The 22,595-nt window shown below is 50.2% G+C and overlaps 1 protein-coding gene across 1 annotated transcript in view; it reads right to left on the bottom strand.

The window, feature by feature from the left end:
- The window catches only part of WDR93 (WD repeat domain 93), a 640,373-nt gene that overhangs the window by 64,202 nt on the left and 553,576 nt on the right, over window positions 1-22,595 (bottom strand). The window contains exon 15 of the mRNA XM_069624316.1: window positions 5,958-6,114. Coding sequence (XP_069480417.1) covers window positions 5,958-6,114 — 157 coding nt within the window. The remainder of the gene's footprint in view (window positions 1-5,957; window positions 6,115-22,595) is intronic.

The raw sequence follows: 22,595 nt of genomic DNA, 5'->3' as shown, positions 1-22,595 counted from the left end.
TGCACTCCTTGTTTCCTACAAGGATAGCCCTAAGAATAACGTTCCCGAAACTGAAGACTAAACCTTCCCCAGTTATCACCCGTTGTTTTAGCAAGGCAACCCTGGCATCAACTTCATTGCATAAAGTGGGTGTCAAGGAGTCACAGCCGCCATAGACCCCAGAACGCTCAGAGCTACACCTTCAACAGCGGCATAATTTCCAGTGTGAGCTGCAGTAGGGCAATGGGGAAAATATTACAGGAAAAAAGGCTACCGTGGTCAGATGGATTTGTTTTGCAATCGGGGCCTGCCCGCCACCCTCTGTTAGACCCCCACTGAGCAGTACATACTGTTTGCCTAATCGGCTGGGATTTGTTTATGGTATTAGGGCCTACGTCATGTAATGTTATTTACAACAATGGGTTAACCTCATGGGCGAAAGTGGCCCTTGTCTGTGTAAGGAGAGGATGGGAAAGTAAATGGTTCAAGGATGCACGTGCTGAAATTAAAAGACAAAATATGAGGTCACATTTCCGTTTCACTGACAGAAATAGCAATGTAAAAGATCATTGTGAGAAAGGTTGAAGAGGCAAAGAATAGGGATGGCTTGGAATTGCTGGTGAATGACGTCCCTGTTTTGTCCATAAAGTGACATGGACACTTTAAGAAGGAGGGGGGACTAAGAAGGGAAGCACTGGGAAAGTGAACGGAAGAGGAGGAGTTGTAGGAAAGGAAGTCAATTGGTGAAAAGGAGGAAAAAAGAAAGGTTAGACCAAGCAGTGTCTCCTGACTGCTGTTCTTTCCTGTGGGCGATCCAGCTATAAAACTGGCGACAAGGGTTTCGGACCTGCAGTTGCCACAAATCACCTCTGTCCAAACGCCGTAAGACGCCGTAAGACTGCAAGTCCCGCTGCTCGTTCCGAGACAGTTCGTCTCTCCGCCCACCCCTCTGGGAATCCATGCCGACAAGAGACTCTCCATCCAGGGCATCCCGTCCCTCTAACCACTCCATTAGGGGCTCCGCTAACAAGGGAGTGCTAGACTGCTCGCCTGCGAAGACAGCTCACCTCGACGGCTGCTCCAGCTGAATATCTGTGCCATCTGGGGCATTTCTGAAAGCAGAGAGGACGTGGGTGCTGCATTTAGCCCTGCCCAGGGGACCCTGTGCCCTCCGCTTCCAATGAGACGTGCTGCGGGCAGTTTGCAGAAGTGCCACACCTGCTAAGCCAACACATTACCAATCTTCACACTCGCTCCACGAGGCATCTAATCCCTGTGTGGCAATACAACCCACACTTAGTCTCCAACTGATCGAAAGTGCCCAGGTACCTCAGACATTACTCCTGAAGCCGTAAAACAATGTCAAGCATACAACTCAGAGCCATTCCCCCGAAATGGGGGAGATCAAGCAGTGGCCTTACTGACATCCGCATCAAGAGCATCATTCGTGTGAAAACCACAGCCATTCCAACTTCAGCCACAAAAGACAGAGGACCACGCTGGGAAGAATGGCTAGAAGACTATTCTGCCTTTGTTAAGGCCATAGGCCAAATCACCTGCTCTACGCGCCATTTTTATGAACCTAGTAAGTAAAGACATTAAGACAATTCTTAAGACATTACCAGAACGTGACAGAACGTCATATGAAAAAACTGTTGCAGCCCTCAACAGGAAACATGCTACCAACTAAACCGAGGATACACTTTCAACCATTGCCAACAACTTTCAAAAGAAACAATAGACAAATGTGTTATTAGGCTTCAAACAAAGTGGCACACTGCCAATTCGCACATGTTTCTGATGAGGAAAGCATCCGCCTGTGCATCACTAAAGCGTGCACATTAAACACTTTCTGCAAGCACTTGCTAAAGAAAACACTCACTAGAAGAAATAATTGAACTAGGCGAGAATATACCTAAGCGTTGATATCCAAGCTGTCGCGATCGAGGTGCCAAAAAAAGGTGAAACCAAAGCAGCGATCCAACCATGATGGCACCTGTTGCCCCAACAGCCATCAATCAGGCCACCAGTGTACAGACCACACAATCACAATACCTGCTATAGATGCAGCCTCACTTTCCCTCACAGAGGGCCATGACCGGCCATTGGACAACAATGCTCAAATCGCAGGAGGTAAAATCACTACAGGTCCATATGCAGAGAAGGGGTACCTTTCCCAGAGCATAGACAGTTACAGACTTTTCGGCCGATGATGCAGGCATCCACAAAATAAAACATGGAATGCTACCAACCCACCCCAGAGAATCATCAGAGCACTAGAAGACGTCCAGGGTACAGATAGCAGCAGTCGCAATGAGACTGAAGTATCCTTCACAAACGGATATGTGTGCCTCAGTAGTGAAGATGCAGCAGATGATGCCACTTTAAAAGTTAGGTAGGAAGTCAGTCTCTTCTTTGTGGACACGGAGGCCACAGTTAATGTTGTGGATGATGGTGAATACACACAAATTATGCCACTTGAAAAATCCTAAGCAAAAGTGTATCAGTGGGGAGTGTGAGAAACCAAAGGGTGTCTCATCCGCTAGTCACCTCTCTCAGGTGGCCAGGGCACAGCCATCGCCTTTGGATCTCTGGATCACTGGGGGTGGACCAGTGCGGGAGGATCACCTGTGTGAGGGGTCTTCGGGGAGTGGGGGTGAGGCAGCCGATGGTGAGATGCGGTATTCCCCCCTCTTTTGTTTATCTAACTAATCCGATTTTTTAGGATTCTCTGGAGGTCCCAACTCCCCCACTTTTAAACAAACACTGGGGCGAGGAAAAGAGTGACTGAGAGTAACGAGACTAACTTTCACACATCGTACTGGACATGTCCAGCTAATTTGGTCAGGCAAAGTCAGGCATTTGACCCCTAAGTACATACACCAGATACCAATTAGTTCTCCTCACACAGATAAAAGGCAGAACCTAGAGACACCCTCTTGAGCAAGGCCGAACACGAGTACGGGCAGAACTTCCGAGGCGAAGGCCGCCAAAGACATGTGGAGAAGACCAGATCCTACTTCAGAAGGCTGCATTGTGTTCCAAGAACGGCAGCGACCCTGCCGGGTGAACGGCACAGTTGGGGAAGAGAGGCCAAGCCTGTAGTACCAACCTTGACTCGTGAATTAGAAATCATAAAACCAAGAAAGAAACACACACAGCCGGTGAGTTGGCAAGCGACCTAAGAGACCGATATAAGTTAAAGTTTGAAGTAGCAACATTATATCGCAAATGAAGGCGTGAAGGCTGCACATGTGTGGACGAGACACGAAGAAAGGCAGAACTGTGAATGAACTTTGAAGTAAGGACAGCTGTGAAATCAGCAATACTAAGTAATGGAATGGTCCGGCGAAAGAAAGTAGCCCACTCAAAAGTCTCGGCAAAAGGTGCCTTGTTTGAAACGATAAAGCAAATTAACGTAAAAGCAAAGTAAGCAGAATTAACTCCTAGAACTGGGAAGAGAGAAAGTTAAACCTTGAATTTTGAGTCAAAATGGTCCTGCGGTGACCTGTAAAGAAAGCCACGCACATTCGAGAGTTTTTGACAACCGAAAGTGGTCTGAGCCCGACAGAGGCTGACATACGTGATCTATTGTTGAAACATTATTTGGAAGTCAGAAAGAAGAGACTTTAACGTGGACAGCCAGGCGGGCCTCGATCCACATTTTGGAATTGTTTATTGTGTTGAAAACCCAAGCCAGAGTATGTCATCTTGCCTACAGGGACCACCTTACTTTGTGTGTTCTAACGTGGGGAGGAGAGCTGCATCAGCCACATTTATTCTGTCGAGCACTGATTTTCCTTTGCATACATTTCTCCTTCATACACTTTTTGTATAAGAGATAGGGCAGGCATTAGGTTTTGTTAGCATAGGCCAATGTGATTTGACGGACTCCACTAGGACTGTTTTCCAACCCCAGAATCATCAATAAAGTTTTTACAAATTGTACTTATTGTGTCAGTGTCATACTTGTGATACCATGCCTTACTGCAGGAGACACATTTTCACTACCATCAGTGGGCCAGTTTAGGTGTTTTCTCCCTCACTGAGAGAAGGGCGCTCCCACCACAATACATGTCATTTAAAGCCCACACGCAGGACAATGCCTGCTTAGCTATAAAATAGCTAAAGGCCTGCATCTAATCGACAACCACTATGATACCTCAGAATGTAACCATCCGATGATGAGAGACGCGCCGCATGATGGCCACTACTCCTGTGACCAAATTACAACTATGCAACAAATTCCCAAATCTGTTCAAAGGGCTTGTAAAAATCAAAAGATACATTGTCAAGATACACATCAATGAAGAGATCACACCAGTTCCTTAACACCCCCTGGGAATAGGTTTCCACCTCCAACAAAATGTTTTAGAAGAGTTACGTCTATTACTCCAAGAGGACATCATTGAAAGGGCTGAAGGGCACACTACGTCGGTGTGGCCCCTGGGCCTCAACCCCAAGGACAATGGTTGAATAAATCTCTGTGTAGAAATGCGTGTTCCAAATGTGGCCATCCAGAGAGAGAGAGGTCCGAACACTGAGGGCATGATTGTCAAACAAAACAAGGCCGTGGAATTCTCGAAGCTGGACCTGAATCATGGATATAATCAGTTCATCCTTCATCAACGTTCTCTATGCATGGTGGGCTCTTTGGATACAAACGTTTGAAATTCGGCATCTCGGCAGCTGCCTAAACATTCCAGGAAACCATCAGATGCATACTATTACCTTTCAACACTGCGTTAAACTACAGTGATAATATTCTGTTTTTTGGGACATCACAGGAGGAACATGATCAAATGTTCAGGAAAGTGTGTGCCAAATTGCAAGAGGCAGTACTAAAACTTAATGAGAACAAATATGAAATGAACAAGAAATAGCTGAGGCTCTACAGCCACATTTTCTCAGATGAAGGGATGGACACCGACCACGAGAAGATCCAATCAATTAACACGCTGCCTCCTCCGTGCATTGTCAGTGAAGTATGATACTTTTTTAGGGATGCCATGACACTGTGCCCGGTACCTACCCAACTATGACACCATGACAGAACCCATCCGGCAACTACTAAAGAAGGATAAACCATTCCTCTGGAGCCAACATTGCCAGCAGGTGTTCACGAACATACAAAGAGCGCTCACAAGGCCAGACAGCTTGCTTACTTCGACCCAAAGTGGACACAGAGATAACGATTGACACCAGTCCGGTTGGTTTAGGCGCGATACTGGTGCAGAGTGAATCCAAAGAGACAGCTGTGAAACACATTTCCACCATTTTGCGCTGGTGAACAACGTCCCTGTTGTGTCAATAAAGTGACACAGACACACTAAGGAGGGAGTGCTAAGAGGGGAAGCACAGGGAAAGCAAGAGGAAGAGGTGGAGTTGAGCGGAAGGAAGTTGGTTGGTGTAAAGGAGGAATAAAGAAAGGTTATTCCAAGCAGTTACTCCTGACTGTTCGTTTGTTCTGTGGTTGATCCAGATATGGGCTATATATAAGGACTCCTATGTTGACTGTAATGCATACTCAAGCCAAAGTGTCCCTGATGATTACCAGACATGGTGGTGGGTGAGGAAAGAAAGCTGTGTGAGGAGACGATGTACAGCTAATGTAATCATGAAGTACGTTTCCAGGAATGTATAGTGCCTATGGAGCGGCCTAGGTGTATCTGTGTAAATATCAAACACAGGGGCAAGGAGTTCATATCCCTTGGATGCAGAGGCATTGCTAGGGGCGGGGGCTGAAGCCCCGGGTCTCATAGTTGTAACCTCGAATAGATGCTCAGGGGCTACAATCAAAAGGCTAGCTAGCATCGAGTCCCAACAGTCCCGACATTAGCATAGCCCTGGATCTTTTCCAGACCTAGCAACACCCTTGCTTGGAGGAACAAGGTTACAAAAAAAGACTAATGGCCAAGCTAAAATGTAAGTTACTTTAAACTTGACCACAATAATTAATTAACTTAACCCCCTCTTACCTTTGAATACCAAACACGCGTTTTCTTGATCTACAGTGAACACTGGTTGCCAGGGAGAAGCAAGCATATATGCAGAGGGAGTAACAAACTGGCAAACCGTCTCCTGCTCAGCACAGTCCAACAATTCTACAGTACCACTGCGGTAAACCAGAAGAGCCTAGAAAGAAGCAGAGAAATCAATTAAGCACTATTTTCGATTCCATAATTTTGGAAACAAATTGGGCCCGGAGTCCTGAATTATGTTGGGATAGTCCTTGAAAAGGTATCTGCTATACTATGTGTACATTAAATATAATAAATGTGATCACTGCAGATCTTTTAAATCCTTCTTGCCGTATTATGCAGAGTGATGCACTAACTGATGCAGAGAAAATAAATGTAATTAATGGTTACTATTATTAGTAATTAGTACATGGATACTTATAGCTCTTCTCTCCGCTAGTCAGAAAGGTGGTCTATCATTTCTGGCATATAGCTCATTCCAAACATTGACTTCAGCAGCAACCTCAAATGCAGCACAGAAGCGCTTTGCTTCAGTTTTGTAAAGGCAGCGCATGTGCAGTTCAATTACCCAAATTAATATACAGCAAAAAACACAAAGGGGGTAATTCATAGAATTCAGCGCACAAGTGGTGCACGCGGCTGGCGCACAGTGCGCGCGTGCACATTCTGCGTGAGCCGCGTGCGCCAAAATCCATTTCTGCGCACAGCGTATTCATGGATTTTAACATCCATAACCAACCATTGGTCAGAGTGGTGCAGCGACCCTGCAGCTGCGCCAGTTACGCCCCCAACCCCTCCCCATGTGCCATGAACAGCGCACAAATCCCGTACATGGCGCACAGGCCAGTGGACCAGCATACAGCCCCCCAACCACGAAAACGTCCGTAAAAATCCCTGCGCACCCCTCCGAATACACGTACCCTGCTGCGTGGGTAGTATTACACGCGATTGGCCCTGTGCGAGCGGGGTACGTGTATTTCTGGGGTGCACGGGAAGTTTTACACGCGATTGGCCCTGTGCAAGCGGGGTATGTATATTTTGGGGGTGCGTGGGAAGTTTTAGACACGATTGGCCTTGGGCGAGCGGGGTACGTGTATTCTGAGGGGTGCGCGGGGAGTTTCACACGCCATAGGCCTTGGGTGAGCAGGGTACATGTATTTCGGGGGTGCGCAGGAAGTTTTACACGCGATTGGCCTTGGGCGAGTGGGGTACGTGTATTCTGAGGGGTGCGCGGGGAGTTTCACACGCGATAGGCCTTGGGCGAGCGGGGTACATGTATTCTGAGGGGTCAGGCCCCGACTCATGTCCCTCAGCACCCCCACCCACCCAGCATTGAGGGGCACCTGCCAGCAGGCCCCGACTCATGTCCTTCAGCACCCCCTCCCACCCAGCATTGAGGGCCACCTGCCAGCAGGCCCCGACTCATGTCCCCCCCCAACACGTCATAAAGATGCACAATCATGGGCCTCATGTGCACCAAAATCCCACAGCACCCCACCCCAGTCTTGAGAGGCAATCAAGTCCCCAATCCACCCCACACTGAAATGGCTTTTCCATGACACAAACTGAAAGTCAACTATGTACATCAAAACATGTCCCTCACACACACACACCCTGGGTGCACGTGATTGTCTAAATCTACTTTTTCAAAGGCAGTAACCCAATGAGCGAATACCACACATGGAAGTAAGAAACAAAAATGTATTAAGAACAAAATTAATGAAATGAAAGCATAAAACTTATTTCAAACGATGAAATGAAATGTATGTCTGAAACATAATAAAAAAAACATATGAAGAACCAATCCAAAGTGATGAAAAAAAACATGTGTCCAATCTCACGGTCCACCAAATGAAATCCAAAGAAAATGTAAATTGAATAATCCATTGATCCAGGGTGATAAAATAAAATAAAATCCTCACATGATCCACTGTTCAACTATGTACACAGAGTTCATCCAGGGTCCATGAGCCCAACGAAAGAAATTAAACCTATCCAAAAAAACGACCTAAGAAAAGAACTATATACAAATGTGTGGGGCATAGTCCAAACACCCCAAATCAAAGAAAAACGAAAATGAAACCTAACACTAAAAACTATATACAATGGCGGCGGGCTAGTCCGACAGCTCACTTTCAGATTTCCCGGACCAGGGCATCATCGAACTCCTGCTCAATGTCCTGGATGCGGTCCTCTTCCATGGCCCCGAGGGTTCGCAGGGACGATGCCATGTTGACCTCCAACTCCCTGCGAATGGCCTCGAGGCACTTGGCCCGCCTCAGTGCCCTCCGCATGGAGTTCTCCGCCCTGACCATTGTGAGCTGTGCCTCTTCCACCTGCCGCCGCTCCGCATCTTTGGCCTGGCCCAACTGCTGCCACACGGAAGACACTTCCAATTCTGGGTCCGCCTGCCCTCTGGCCGATGACTGCCCCTCGGATGTTGAAGGCCCTAAGCCATCATGGCTCCCACCTTGTTGCTGCTGCTGCTGTGCCTGTGCCCTGGCTCTTGCTGCCTGCACGTCCTCCTCTGGCTGGGGTGCAGTTGTTGTGGTGGCCACCCCTGCTGGATGTCCGACTCCCGACTGTGGCAGGGATGTGTCCTCCACCAGCCTGGCCGCAGGGTCAGAGGCAGCTCCACAGGGTACCCAGGTGATACATGGGTGGGAAGATGGCATGGAGGACGACTGGCGCATAGGAGGTTCAGGTGAGGAGGGTGTCGGAATAAGGTCCAGCATACGGAGGAATCCAGCCCTGGTGACCCGTCCCAGTAGGTCAACGCGGTGAACAAGGCATCCGAGATGACGTGCAGTGTCTTCACGAAAACACTGCAGGTCACCTCGCAAGCCCCGTTGACGCAACGCCATCCCAGCCAGGACAGGCTCAACCCGGTCCCGGATTGCCACGTCCGCAGGGAGACGAAGGCCAGTTGTTGTGCGCTCATCCCCTCCCTGAAAACGGGTCTAGACTTCGGCATCCCTGCTGGTACAGGGTGATGCAGTTACAGAATCGGGGACAGGATTACACACAGGCACCTCTGCGGCGGCCTGTGCTGCCTCCTGTCCCTGCCCCTGCACTGCACCACTAGCACCAGTGGAATCCCCACCTCCAGACCCTGTGTGTGTCCCTTCCACGGCCTCCTCCTCCACCAAACCCCCCACCAACCTGGATGACTCCATGCCATCTTCCTCCGTCAGACCCTGTGGGGTCTCAGCTGCCCCTTCTGCTACCAAGGAGTCCACCTCCGACCTCCGCCTCTTGGACATACCCTCCACAGCTGCGGCCTGGGATGCAGCACCAGACTCCTCACTCCCCGACGAGATGACAACCTGGGAGGGGAGCCGGGCCTTGCGTCTCCGGCTGGTGGTGCGATCCCTGACGCTTTGCTCCACAGCACCCTCTCCACCCTCTTCATCAGTTGACGCTGCAGACAGGGAGAGATAGAACACAGGCATCAGGGCACTGTACAATGGACTGATACACACATTACAGTTGCACATGAGTGGCAGTGTAAAACTACAGACATGGCATCACACTCCCAAACACACATGTCATTTCAACTCACACACATGAGCAAATCAACAGGAATCTTGCACCAGGCAGCACCGTCCATACACAAACAACAGCACGAGCAGCCGAAGGTGAGCCTGACGTCACATGCAACACGGGGAGTGCATAACACATGCACACACGCCAGCAGACTGACATGCATCTGTACATCTCCACCACTGCAGTGATAATGTCACCATCCATGTCACATCTGGCAATCAGCCTCCTACATGTCAGTGTCACATGCATCCATGTTGCATCACAGTTGCACACTTGTCACATACACACACATGCACATGCACACAGTGCAGAAACATGCAGCAGGAACCTACATCCATGTGTGACACCACAACCATGCCACAGTGCATACACATAATTTTCACATGTGCGCACCCACACATGCATTTGCCCAGCATGCTTGCCAATACATACACCATCGATGTGTCTCAAACATGAGAGGAATCACATGTGGCTGGTTCACGTCCCTGTACATACGCATCCATACATGGCCCTACAAAGACATATGTTGAACCTGCACACTCCTGGCACACCACAACACGCACAGCGTACAATCAGTAGGCATGTACACTTACCGCTCGACTCCAGACGGGTCTGCCTCTCAAGGACCTGGACGTGGAGCGCTTGGTGTATACATTCCAGGAGCCTCATTTGGATGGTGGTAAGGTGGACCCGGCACCCCTTGCCATCCGCTGGCTTGAAGAGGCGCCGGGCCTTGCTGAGGGCCCTGGACCTGAAGTCCTCCCAGCGCTTCAGGACGTGTTGAATGTCGCGGACTGCCACCTCCTCTGCGTTGATGGCAGTCACCATGTCCATCCAGATCCTCTTCCGTCCTTCACTGTCGGCGCGCGAACTTCCAAAGAGGGCATCATACTGCCCCAGGACATGCTCCACCAGGACACCAACTTCACTGGCACTGAAGCTGGTGGCCCTCTGCCTCTCTGGCTGGGGGTTGCCAGTGATGCCAGATGGTGTAGACATGGCAACCCCAGAGGCAGGTGTGTGTGGGCAACTGGGTCCTGGGGCTGGGCTGTGGAGCGATGGTATCCCAGTCGGGAGTCTTCAGTTCCAGCAGGAGTGGTCACAGCAACTGCAACCCTGGCTCACGTGCAGGCACCAAATAGCAGGGCACGTGGCCAGAAGGCAGGCAGCAGCAGGTGGCAGGTGGGAGCGTGCTCGGGGCTCTGGGGGCAGGAATATGGCCTTCTGGGCAGGAGCGTGGTCTTCCGTGCGCTGTTGCGTGGCCAGCTTGATACGGAGTGATTTGGCATGTGAAAGAATTGCACGTCAGCGTGAAAATCGAGGAAAGACCCTTAGCGCGTAAGCGTGTCTGTGACGTTACGCACGCAGGCTTTTCCAACAACACGGGTGCATAGTGGATCAGCACGTGAAAAAACCACACGTCCGTGTGGGAATGCGTGTAATTTGAGGAAAGGGCCTAAGCGCGTAAGTGACGTGACATGCGCGGGCGTTTCCTTCAGCACGGGTTAAAGGTGAGCGGGGCCAGCAGTTTGCTGTACGTGCCTTTCATGGAGACCGACGTGTGTGTTGCTACTTCGTGTTGTTTCGCGCGCCATCACTACTTCACAGCGGATCAAGGACGTATCTCTTCTTTTGGCGGGGGTATTGGCTACGTGTTTTTCATCAACGTGCTAGTCTGACGGTGAGTCGCGCACGCTATTTTTCCCCACTGCGGGTGCCTCTGTGTATCGCACCCGTTTTCGAGGTCATAGTAGCCTGCGTGTCCCACGCGTACGCGTTTTTCGTGTTACTGGGTGCCACCGCATACTGCGGGAGGTTAATTCCATGCACGTAGGCTGCAGGGGTTGCGCACACGGTTTTACTGCAATTTTGGGGTGCCTGAGCATTGCGTGACCCATCACTACATCACCGGGGTCACATACAGCCTTGCAGGTGCAGGGGTGCTGTTAACATCTTGCATCCCACCCCCTTCACCCCAATTGCCCAGGACAATTGTGGTGTACACCTCCCATTGGCACTCCTCCATTTGTGCCGGCACTACTCCATCAGTGCCATGGTTGGGAGGCCACCAAAGGTGAGGGGCGCCTCAGCTGGGCGTCCTCCTCGTGGCGGGCGTGGTCAGGGACGTGGCCGGGGTGACCAGGGAGTAAGGGGACTCCAGGGTGTCCAGGATGGCCACAGAGGGGGAAGAGGCAGGGGTGCGCCACTTGTGCACGATGTTGTGCCATGTGTCGGTGCAGTCATGCCACCACCCCCTGTGGTTCCGGGAGATGCAGCTTCTGCATCTGGCACTGGCGCCCGTGTGACCTGGCAGTCCGTTTCATTGACTGCCACGGGCCCAAGGGTAGTGATAGCTGCAGGTGCAGCTGTGGACCCCACCGCCCAGGCTCAGGGTCTGCCAGCGCAGGCTGCGTTGGCACTTGAAGAGTCCTTGGAAGATTTCCAACAGGGCAGGAGGGAAACCGTAGGTGCACGCAGGGCTGCCCTGACCGAGACACGTGTCCCTGGGGCAGTAATGTCATCTGCTGCCCGACCAGCCGGGTGTTGCAAGTGCAGGGGCAGATGCAGCCAACAACACCACGGTTGTGAGTCTGCCAACCAGGACAGTCACGGTAAATGACCCTGCCACAGCAGATGTTGCTGCGCAGGGTCCATTAGAGGGCACCCAGCTGCCACTGACGCAAGTCAGGCCTTTGGTCGTCCCTCCACCTGCCACTCCCTTGGCCCAATCCACTGGTGCCACTGGCCATACTGATCAGGGCGGCATTTGCCAGCCAGGGTCTGCGCCACAATCCAAGAGGAGGAAGGTTGAACCTGCAGCACAGGCTGGGACCCCACACACAGCCACAACCTCCTGCATGTCGAGGAAGAATCCTTTCTGCAACCAGGAACTGGACTTCCTCGTGGACTACGTGCGGGACCACAGCCGTGACATGCTAGTGGGGCCTAATTGTCAGACTACAGCTGCCCACTGTGATACCCACTGGAAGCAAGTTGCGGAACATGTGAGTGCATTCGGCCATGAGGTGCGCAGGGCGCAAGAGTGCAAAAAGCGTTGGAATGACCTCAAACGCAGCGCTAAGGCTAAGCGTGCCTCAAATTACAACTTGACTCTGGTGACTGGCAGTGGGCATGCACCTGAGGAGGAAGACCTCACTCCGCACGAGTCACTCGTTGCGGAGTTCATACCACCTGAATCGAACGAAGGAGTGGGAGAGATGCTGGACTTTGATGCCCAGTCCAGTGAGTGTTGCTGCATGTTTGCTGAGGACATGTGTCTTTTACTTGTGTGATGTCATGTGCATGACTGCCACTACATGTCACGTGTACATGGTTCTGATGTGCAAGTAATGCAATGCTTCACTGATGCATGTCTGCTCTGCTGGATGGTGGACATGTGGAGCGGACGGGAACCGCATCACCACTATTGCACCCTACTCACATGCTGGTCACCAGGATGCCCCTCCGGTCCATGTTCCAGCTCACTGGACTTTCTGCATGTAGCCTGGGGTGACCTTGCTCTCAGCCCTGGGTCTATATCATAGCATGACTGACGTGCATGTGTCCTCTGCCTGCATGTGGGTATTCCACGTAGGCATGCTCCCTTGCCCCTCGACCCTTCTCTGCACCCCAATTCCACCTTTGCACTGGTCTGCTTCAATTTTGCCATTGAGTACTTGCCTGTTCATGCGTCCTGTATACATGCTAACTTTCACCAGCCAATCTGCCAGACATATGCTGTGGGGTACATCCTTTGTACTTGATGCAGGGTGTTGGACTGTACAGAGGTCAGATGCCCCACAGGGACATGAGTGCCCATGCATGCTCCATGTGGATTCCATGCATGCCCCTATGTGTCCTTGCCTGGATGATCATTGTAGTACGTGTCCAGGGTGACCTACATTGCATGGCATTTCATCAGCCTTCCCATGGCCACTGTGGCTCAGTCCTGCGTCGCACACATGTTTAGGGTGTGACAGTCTGTGTGGCTCACAGGCCTCAGCCCGTTTCATGGCCAATGACTCTGTCCAACTGGTGTAGTGTCTTCTTCACACATGGGTGTACTCCAGAGGTTTCATCATGTGTCCTGCTTATTGTCCCATCATCTTCTGCTGTGTTGTCACTTGAATCAAATGATGCAAGTGATGCTAGTCAAAAATGTCTGTCAATACACAGGTCTATCGTCATCCTTTTGATACCATGCAAGGCATCCATGCATTTGCTCTTGGGGGGAGGGGTGGTTTGCTTGTAGCCATGCTACCCATTGCATGCACATTGCACGTGATGGCTGAAGTTGACCTTGCACTGCCTTCACATTTTCTGATACACATCATGAAGTACTTGTACATGTGGAGTGAGTAACATACAAAAGTGCTGCACTGCATCGACCCACTTCAGAGCGATATAACACCCTTCTGCATGCCTAATCACAGAAGCAATGTCAAGTTGACCCAGCATGCATGGCAGGTTCTCTTTTGTGTGTGACATGTCTGCTTGATGTGTTTGGTGTCTGTGTGATGTCTGTGTGTGTGTGTGTGTTGTGTGCTTCTAACATGTGCAGTGACCTTTTTTCTCTCTACTTTTCAGATGATGATGCAATGGAGCCAGAGGATGGTGTTGTCATGCCAGGCACAGGGTTGTTATCACTACAGTAACCCGGCACAAGTGGGGGTCGTGGGGTGGTAGGCCACGAAAACCCACATGTGCTACAGTCCATCTTGTCTCTGGCTGGCAATGAGTCCAGCCCTGATGACCACTCTGACGCCCATGTCGAGTTGGATGAGCATCAGGTCCATATGTCAGGGGTGAGTGATTCTGATGTGGGCACTCCTCTGTCCGCGACACATGCACTGAGGGGTCAGACAGTCTTGGAACCTCCGCCTGTGATGGATCAGGACGCAGGGTCACCCTCCACACCAGTCACTGATGTGCCTGGGCCATCACATCGATGGGGGCATGTAGTCGTGCAGCCGCGGGCGGTGCCAACACAACAAGGACACCCAGTCCTTGGGTCCCGCAGGTGTCAAGCCCAGCAACGCGGTCGCCGCGCGCAACCGCTGTATACTGAGTGGGAGCAAGACATGACTGCCAATTCTGAACACCAGGGGGCAGCAATGGAGAACATCGCTGTGAGGATGGAGCGTGTGGCCCTATCCGTGCTCCCCCCAGGTAGGCAGGTGCTTCTCCAGCAGCAGGCGGCACGGTCCACGGCCAGCTCGCTCAGGCTGGGCATGGCGGCCTCAGACAGGGCACGCCAGGCTGAAATGGTGTCTTTGCTTCGAGCAATTGCTGCTTACGCAGAGGTACACATGGAGGCCCTCAGGGAGGAGTATGCTTCCCTCAAATCCACTCTGGGTGTCCTTCTGATGTCCCAGAGGGAGCGGTCAGATGAGAGGTTTGCGCAGCTTGAGCGTACCATCTCGGCTGAGCTACATGCTTGCCGGGAGGTGCATCAGTTGTCCAGCTAGGCCTTGCAGGAGGAACTCCGTGTTACACGTGTTAACTTGCAAGAGGAAGCACGCGTATCACGTGAGGTCCTGCATGCAGACCTACGTGTCATCGCCGCACAGAACCAGGCTCACCCGTCCGGCAGATGAGGGGCAAGCTGCGGCTAGGCGTGGTCAGGCTCCTGTGCCACGTCCTCCTTTCCAGGAAGAGCCAGACTCGGACGAGGTATCTCCCACATAGGTCGGGCTGTGCAGGCGTTGAGCCCATTGAGGTTTTTTTTTTCCTCAACATCATCGCATGTGGGTGTTGAGCAGCACCCTGTACCCGCCCCCCTCCTGGTTGCCTCCCCCCACTCCCCGGGTCGTATGTGGCCATTTTTGATTTTTCTTTTAGTTTAGTTAGTTAAGTTTCTTTTTGATAGTTAGTTTAATTAGGTAATGTAGGTTTTTTATAGTTAGTGTAATTAGTTAATATAGTTTAAAATTGCTTGTCTATTGTGCTTTCATGTGACGGTGTGGTGCTTTGTGGCTTTTGAAAGCATCCACTGTCTGTTCCAGCTGGGCCCTTCAGGCTTGTCTTGTGTATGTGTTTGCAGCTTGGGGTCCTGACTCACATTTGCCACTCCTGCTTCCCTTATCCATGGGCTCACAAGGATGGTTCGGTGTAACAGCCTATTACACAAGGGTTTTGGAATGATATATCTGTGGCATATCTGCTGCTGTCCTACTTGTGTTAACACCCCTAGTGGGGATGATAGAGGTGTTATTGACCGCTGTTCTTCTTTTGCTAGATGGGGGGTTTCATGATTCATGTGTACATTAATTGCTATACATTGTGTAGTATGTTTATTATCTTTACTGTACATGTGCTTGTTGCAATTCATGCTGTAGATAGTGTCTACCACACTTTGCCTGTGAAAGTCGCACTGATGGTGTGATTTCTGATGTACGTCTCTGACATGGTCCAGTCATGAAATGCCTGAAGAGACACACACAGGTTATTTCAAAGCATTCATTATGTGTTTCGTGCCCTTTCTGCAGGGGGATGAGCCTCCAGACCACCTTTGCCAGCAGACATGGCCCAATGGACGTCTGGCAGCTGGACACGTTTGGTGGTACCGACATGCGCATGTGTGCACAAGCAGAGCCACAGGGATTGTGCTCATACATCCAAAAAAAGCTGACGTGTTTCAAGGGACTCCAGGCAAGGTGAGCAGCACAGGGGGGCCACACCGCAGCCAACCTTCCACTAGGCCAGTTACACATGCATGCTTAGTAGCTGCACTAACGGTGAGCTTGGACAAATATTGGTGTTGAAGCACACAATACAGCTGAGATGCGTTGGTGGATTAATGGCTAGTTGATGGGAAAGTTGTCTGGGGCACCTGCAGGGGCAGTGGCACATACACTCCGGTCGACCATGATCCATTGAGGCAGTTGTATTAGCCATGTAGCGTTCCAAGACATGGAAAGAAGCAGCTCACAGGGACAGACAGCAAGGGACAGACTTGTGTGCAGTGCATTTTATTTCCATGTAGAATTTGACACATGCACTACCTACTTTATTTTGGTTATGGTGGAACATGACTTGTTTTGAAGTCGTACCTTACTATATGCGTCTGGCTGCTTACCCTGGGAACATTGCATGTTGTGTGAATCGTGACACATTGGTCTTCCATTTGCCACGCACCCACCGGCGCCTGACTTACTGCATTGACTGTGTATGAACCATCACAGGGTGAATGTTACGTATGGGTACGAAGCACCACACCAGATTGTTTCTTTGTAGAGTAGTTTGTTACTTTGGGGAATGTATGGTGGTGCGTTTGTGTGTTATGGGCACGCACAGATTAGTAACTGTGGCTCTCTTTGCAGCATTGAACTGCTCCTGTTACCGGACCTAAGAGTGCGCAGGCAGGAGGCCAGCACTCACCCCAGAGATAAGTTTCTCTTTGAGTTCCATTTGAGTAATTTGGTACTATGTGCACGATGAACAAGTTTGGTCTGATTGTGTATGTGTTAATGTGAGTAGTACATTTTTGTGCATTCCCTACATTCCCTTGTCAATCCTACTCCCCTCTCCTGCCCCTCTTTCTGGTTATCCAGATTACCAATGCCTGTCCCGACTACATATCCCTGACCCTCCTTCCCCACCAGGGTCGCAGAGGCCTGTATAAGTTTGACCTTGCAGGCACCCAGACCACGGCGGGGGGGGGTTGGTTCGTGCCACTCCTGCGCCTGTACACAGGAGCTGTGACAGTACACATCAGTTTGTGGTGCATCATTGTATATCATGTACCAAACATGGTACACATCCTGTTGTGACATTGTTTTACTGTGCTACCTTGGTTGTTCCATCATTGTGCTAGGTGATGTACTCCTACTTCAAGTCATCTACTGGAGACTCTTCTGGTGTATTTTGCTGCCTGCAGGCTTTTTGCTTGGCTTGTGCGTTTGCCTACTTTGAGTTCTCTTTGATTTGGTATTTTTGCAAGTCAAGGTGGCCTCTGAGGGTGCTGGGCACTTTTTACACACAAGGTGGAAGATGGAGACAAAGGGGAAGGGTGATCCTGTGGGCAGGTAGGCTTCAAGGAAGAAGGCTACATAACCCAGGCGCTGTTGATCAGTGGGTCATGGTGATTTGTGTGGGAGGGGGAGTATTTTGTTGTTGACAGTTGCCTTGCCCTGCAGTGTGATGGGCACCCTGACATTGTAATTGTGGTATCCTATGTACATGATGTATTCTGCTGATCCATGCCTGTTCATGTGTTGTGTTTACCTTTCAGGTGTGAGGGGATAGTTGTGGTTTGACATGCTGGGGTGTACACATGGTCAATGTTCATATGTGATGTGTAGAGGACACCGATGGTCACTTGATTGCACATGCATGTATTGTGTGCATGTCGCTACTGACGCACACACTCGCACTATGATCCACAACATGTACAAGCACCCTTCCATGTCCACATGTACACTCAGTTTGCCTTCTGGGGCCCACTGTGTCCCTGCAGCACATGATCTATGACCATTTGTGGATCCTGTGCATGCGTAATTTGCTTTTTGATGTAGTTTGTCATTTTGATGTGATGCTCAGGGTGTGCGTCACACACAATGGCTGGTCACTATGCTGTGTGCTGAGCAGTGTGTTGCAGGAGATGGACACAGCACAAGGATTCTGTAGTGTTGATTTTGCAATGCACAATGTGCATTTAACAGGCATTCATTGTTATGTTTCAACTACAACTGTTGGAATGCATTTGGGAATTCCTTATTTTGGGTGGGAGGTTGTTGGTCAGTCATTTCATCTGATTCCATGTCAGGCATCATTGTCTGATGCCACTTTACATTTTTCACATGTCAATGTGTACCTTATTGTTACTGTGTTGGTGTTTTGCTATTGCTTGCCATGTCATGTTGTGGTTTGGGAGGGTTTGGGTGACATACCAGTGATAGTCATGGCCTGTTTTGCAGGTCTGTGTGATTCACACCTTGCATGTGTGCCTTTTGGTCACACAGGATTGGTTGGTTTGAGTAGCTAGGGAAGCACACAATGTGGCACTTCCATGGCAACATTCTCAGGGTGGTACGGTTGTGACAGTTGACTGTCTCTTTGTCATCATCAATTGTCACCTGGTATGTTCCAGGCATGTGTGCACTCCGCAGGGGTGGGAGTTTAGGTGAAAAATGTGTGGCCACAAGCTGGGTCCGGGCTGCCTCGCCAGGTGCCCTATCCCCTCTCATGGGCAGTGCCTGTGCCTGTGGTTGGAGATGTGGGGGCACCACCATGTCCACCGGTACGCCCTGCCGTGTTGCAACATTGTGCAGGACACATGCTTCCACAATGATCCTGCACATTACTGGGGGTGCATAGAGTAGCTGCCCGCCAGAGCGGTCAAGGGAGTGGAAGCATGACTTGAGCACTCCGAATGTGCGCTCCACTATGGCCCTGGTTGCAATATGAGCTGCGCTGTATCTTACCTGGGGTGGTGTGGTAGGGTTCCGGATTGGCGTCATCATGTGGTTGCTCCGAGGGTAGGCACTGTCCCCTGGAGAGGTGATAATGGTTGTGATTATTGGGGTTTGTGTATTTGTCTGTGTGTGACATGCATGCATGTGCACGGGCATTTGTACTCACATAGGAGCCATGTGTCACCATGTTGCCCAGCTTCCAGGGCCTGGCTCAGGGAGGGTAGTTTGTATAGACAGATGTGATGATTCCCTTGGCATTGCATACCACCTGTACATTGATGGAATGCCAGTGCTTGCCGTTTCGGTAGATGTGCTCAGTGGCCCTAGGTGGACGTAGGGCCACATGGGTGCAATCTATGGCACCGAGCACTTTGGGAAAGTGTGCCACCCTGTAAAAGTCCTGGACCACGGCCTGCCTTTCTGCGGGAGTTCTGGGCATGTATATGTGCCTGCGGACTGAGGGGCGTGCAGTCATGATTGCCAACAACTGGTGTAGGCAGCGTGACTGCGTGGCCTGTGAGACCCCCCCCCCCCAGGCTATGGCAGTAGTCCGCTGAAATGACCCAGTGGCCAAAAAATACAGGACAGTGAGCACCTTCTCCAAGAGGCTCAATGCTTGGGAGCAGACCTTCTCCAAGGGGCTCAATGCTTGGGAGCAGAGGGTGGGGGATGAAAGATCATCTTCCCACTCCCTGACCAGGTCTAGGATGATACGAGGTGGAAACCTATACCTGCCGTAGACCTGGTCGTCAGGCATCCCAAAAAGGCTTGTCCGGGGGTAAAAAATATGGGCCCTGGCTATTCTCCTCCTCCTGCGGTGTCCCACGATCAGTGCTGCGACAAATGGGGCATTCATCGTAGCGGTATGTACGTGTTTGTTGTTTGTGCGCGCTTTTAAACTGTGCGCTGGGACGCTTCCGCCTGCCTTCGTGTGGCAGACGCGTTGACGCCTATGCGCATCTTTTACCGTGTGCGGGTTTCCCGTATTCAAATCCAAGAATACGAGTTGTTTGTGTGCGTGTGGGCGTTCCGTGTATTTCCCTGCAGTACTTCCCCAGTTACGCCTTCTTTTTCACACGTTGTTCCCCATTCCGCGTGTTCCGCCCCGTGTTCCGCCCACTTTTGTTGTGTTCGCCGCACTATGTGCGCTTTCGCTGTGCGCGTAGCGCACTCCTTTTGATGACCTGTGCGCCCGCGTGCGCCACCCACGATTTTAGCGCACCGACGTCCATGAATTGATGTTTTGGCACACTTGTGCTGCGATTTTCACACTTGCGCTGCGATTTCCACGCTTGCGCTGCGATTTTCCGTGCACATTAATTCCATGAATCGGCCTGGAAATCTGTAAGGTTTATTGCTACTGGTTTAATTTTCGTGTTGAACTCACGTGACAAGTTACTTGTGTTTGCACATTTTCTAAACACAATAAAAACATGTTTCTTTTTAGTTGCACAACTCCAAATTGCTTTATATAACCTTTGGAAGGGGGTCACTGTCACATGGGATAATGGCCCTTCCCTAACTTATACCCATCGGCTTTGGATCAGGATATACGTCGAGGAGGATCAATTTCCTGGGTTACTGACCCCTCTCTCTGTCTGGAATGCTTAAATATATGTCATAATGACAGATTTCGTCCCTTTCCTGCATTCTGATGGGACGGGACGGAACTGGAGCCTGTTGCAAAGCAGCATTTTCCAGAACTTTCTGGCACGGCCCCTACCTTGCACTCCGTGACCAACCGTTAGTCCCTTTTTCAAGTCGGACTGTGCACCTTGGAAGTGGGGAAGGTGGAGTAACCTTTTAGTACTCTTATGTCCCCTCCCCTTTCTTCCATACTGATGGGAGATTCCAAAGCATTGCTAATGTTTTTCGAAGTTGGTACGAGTTCCCTTTTTTTAAAAATAAATTTTTAATTATTTTTTTTTAGGAAAAAAGGTTAGTGAGGATCGTTTGACCAAAACTTGCGTCGCTGCTTGAAATTATACCCCAATGAATAATGTTAAATGAGTGTGGAGTTGACCATGTGACCCCCTCACATAGGTCAGCCAACATAACATGCTACTGGAAGGCAACAGATGCAGACTTTGGTGTTAGCAATCATCCAGATTCACAGTACATTTTGGCACGATACCTCAACAATGATAAATGGCCATGTTGCGACAATGTACACAGTATTTTGCTGTACATGTTCATGAGGAAGTATTTCAGACTATTTTAGTGCACCCCAAAAGTTCATGAATTTGTTTTTATGTGAATTGGATGATTAGACTGTTGTGATCTGTGGTACAACAGTTCTGTGTTTTCACATTAAACGCCAATCCACTTTATTATGCGAAGAATCCCTCCTTAAATATTCTTCCAAACAGTGGAACAATCTCTTGACACACACTTCTTCCGACCTCCAAGTCACTGAAATGCCTCAAAATGTTGCCCTTATCCCACAGAAAAAGACAGTAGCGCCTCTAAGCCGCATGGGAGAGACCATGTCAGAGGCCTGCAACCTTTTGTTCTCCAGATGTTTTGTACCACACCTCCCATGAAACTTATCCTGCACAGCCAATGGTGAGGAATCATGGGAGTGATAGTCCAAAACAACTGTATAGCCACAGTTTGCAAACTCCTGGGCTAGGTATTAGGGAGTGGGAGAGACGGGGGGCTGCCACCTGCTCCAGGATGCACACACTGGAGGTGGTGTACAGGGGATTTCAGGATACCTTCCCCGCCTCATGCGTTGCATATCTAACATAGCTCCAAGACCCTGCTGTGGGACAGTATATATAGATCTGGGTTGGGCAAAAGAAACATGAGGATATCAGGAACCACATCCAGCAGATCTGTGTTAATTGATGTCCACAGACCAAGGCCAATGCCACCTGGAGGATAGGAACAGGTTCATGAGAGGAACTCACAGGGCTTTCCGCAAACCTATTTCATTATGGGCCAGGGGAATCCAGAGAGCCTACCACCATTAACATTGTACATCAGACTACAAAATGCCATCTTGGCATCAAGTGGCTGAAAAAGAAGCATGCCAGACTTCAAGAAGGCGGTTACCCATTATGTAGCCTTAGTGTGCAGATCTGTGGTATGGTGCCCCGAATTAGAGCTCTCAAGTTGAACAATTATAATCTGCCTGATGTTAAACCAATTGCAAAGCCTACTCACAAACTGCACTCAGATGACCCACAGGTCACCCTTAAGGGCCCAATTAAAGGCCCTGCTACGGTATAGAAGGCAAGGTTTCCAGAGTGGCAGTGTGGGTGTTCGAATCCAGTTAGAAGGCAAGCAGAGTGAGAGGTAAACAGGACAGGAGAGAGAGGTTACAGTAGAGAAGATGGGAGGTAGTGGATAAAAGGTGGAGCATGAGCAGGCAGAGGGGAGTTTGTACCAGAGAACAGGGGGGAGGGCAAAAGTAGAGTGGAGGAAGATAAAGGGGGAGAAGGGAATGTGCAGTGAAAGTATGTGTCGAGCAAGACAACAGAGAAGATGGAAGCAGAATTTCAAAGTAGAAGGAAAGCAAAGGAGAAGAACGGTCAACAGAATGGTAAGAGAGTAAAAGGTCCAGAACAAGTGGGAGAGGAAAAGAGAGTGAGTGATTTGCAAATAACAATGAAGGGGTATAGAAGAAAACCCTGGGGAAGAGGTGGGAAATACAGAAAGAGACTGAGGA

This window comes from Ambystoma mexicanum, chromosome 11 (genome assembly GCF_040938575.1).
Source record: "Ambystoma mexicanum isolate Mex_15411 chromosome 11, UKY_AmexF1_1, whole genome shotgun sequence".
In the NCBI taxonomy this organism is placed as follows: Eukaryota; Metazoa; Chordata; class Amphibia; order Caudata; family Ambystomatidae; genus Ambystoma; species Ambystoma mexicanum.
Note: the sequence above shows the minus strand (reverse complement) of the source record. Positions and strands in the feature narration are given on the sequence as shown.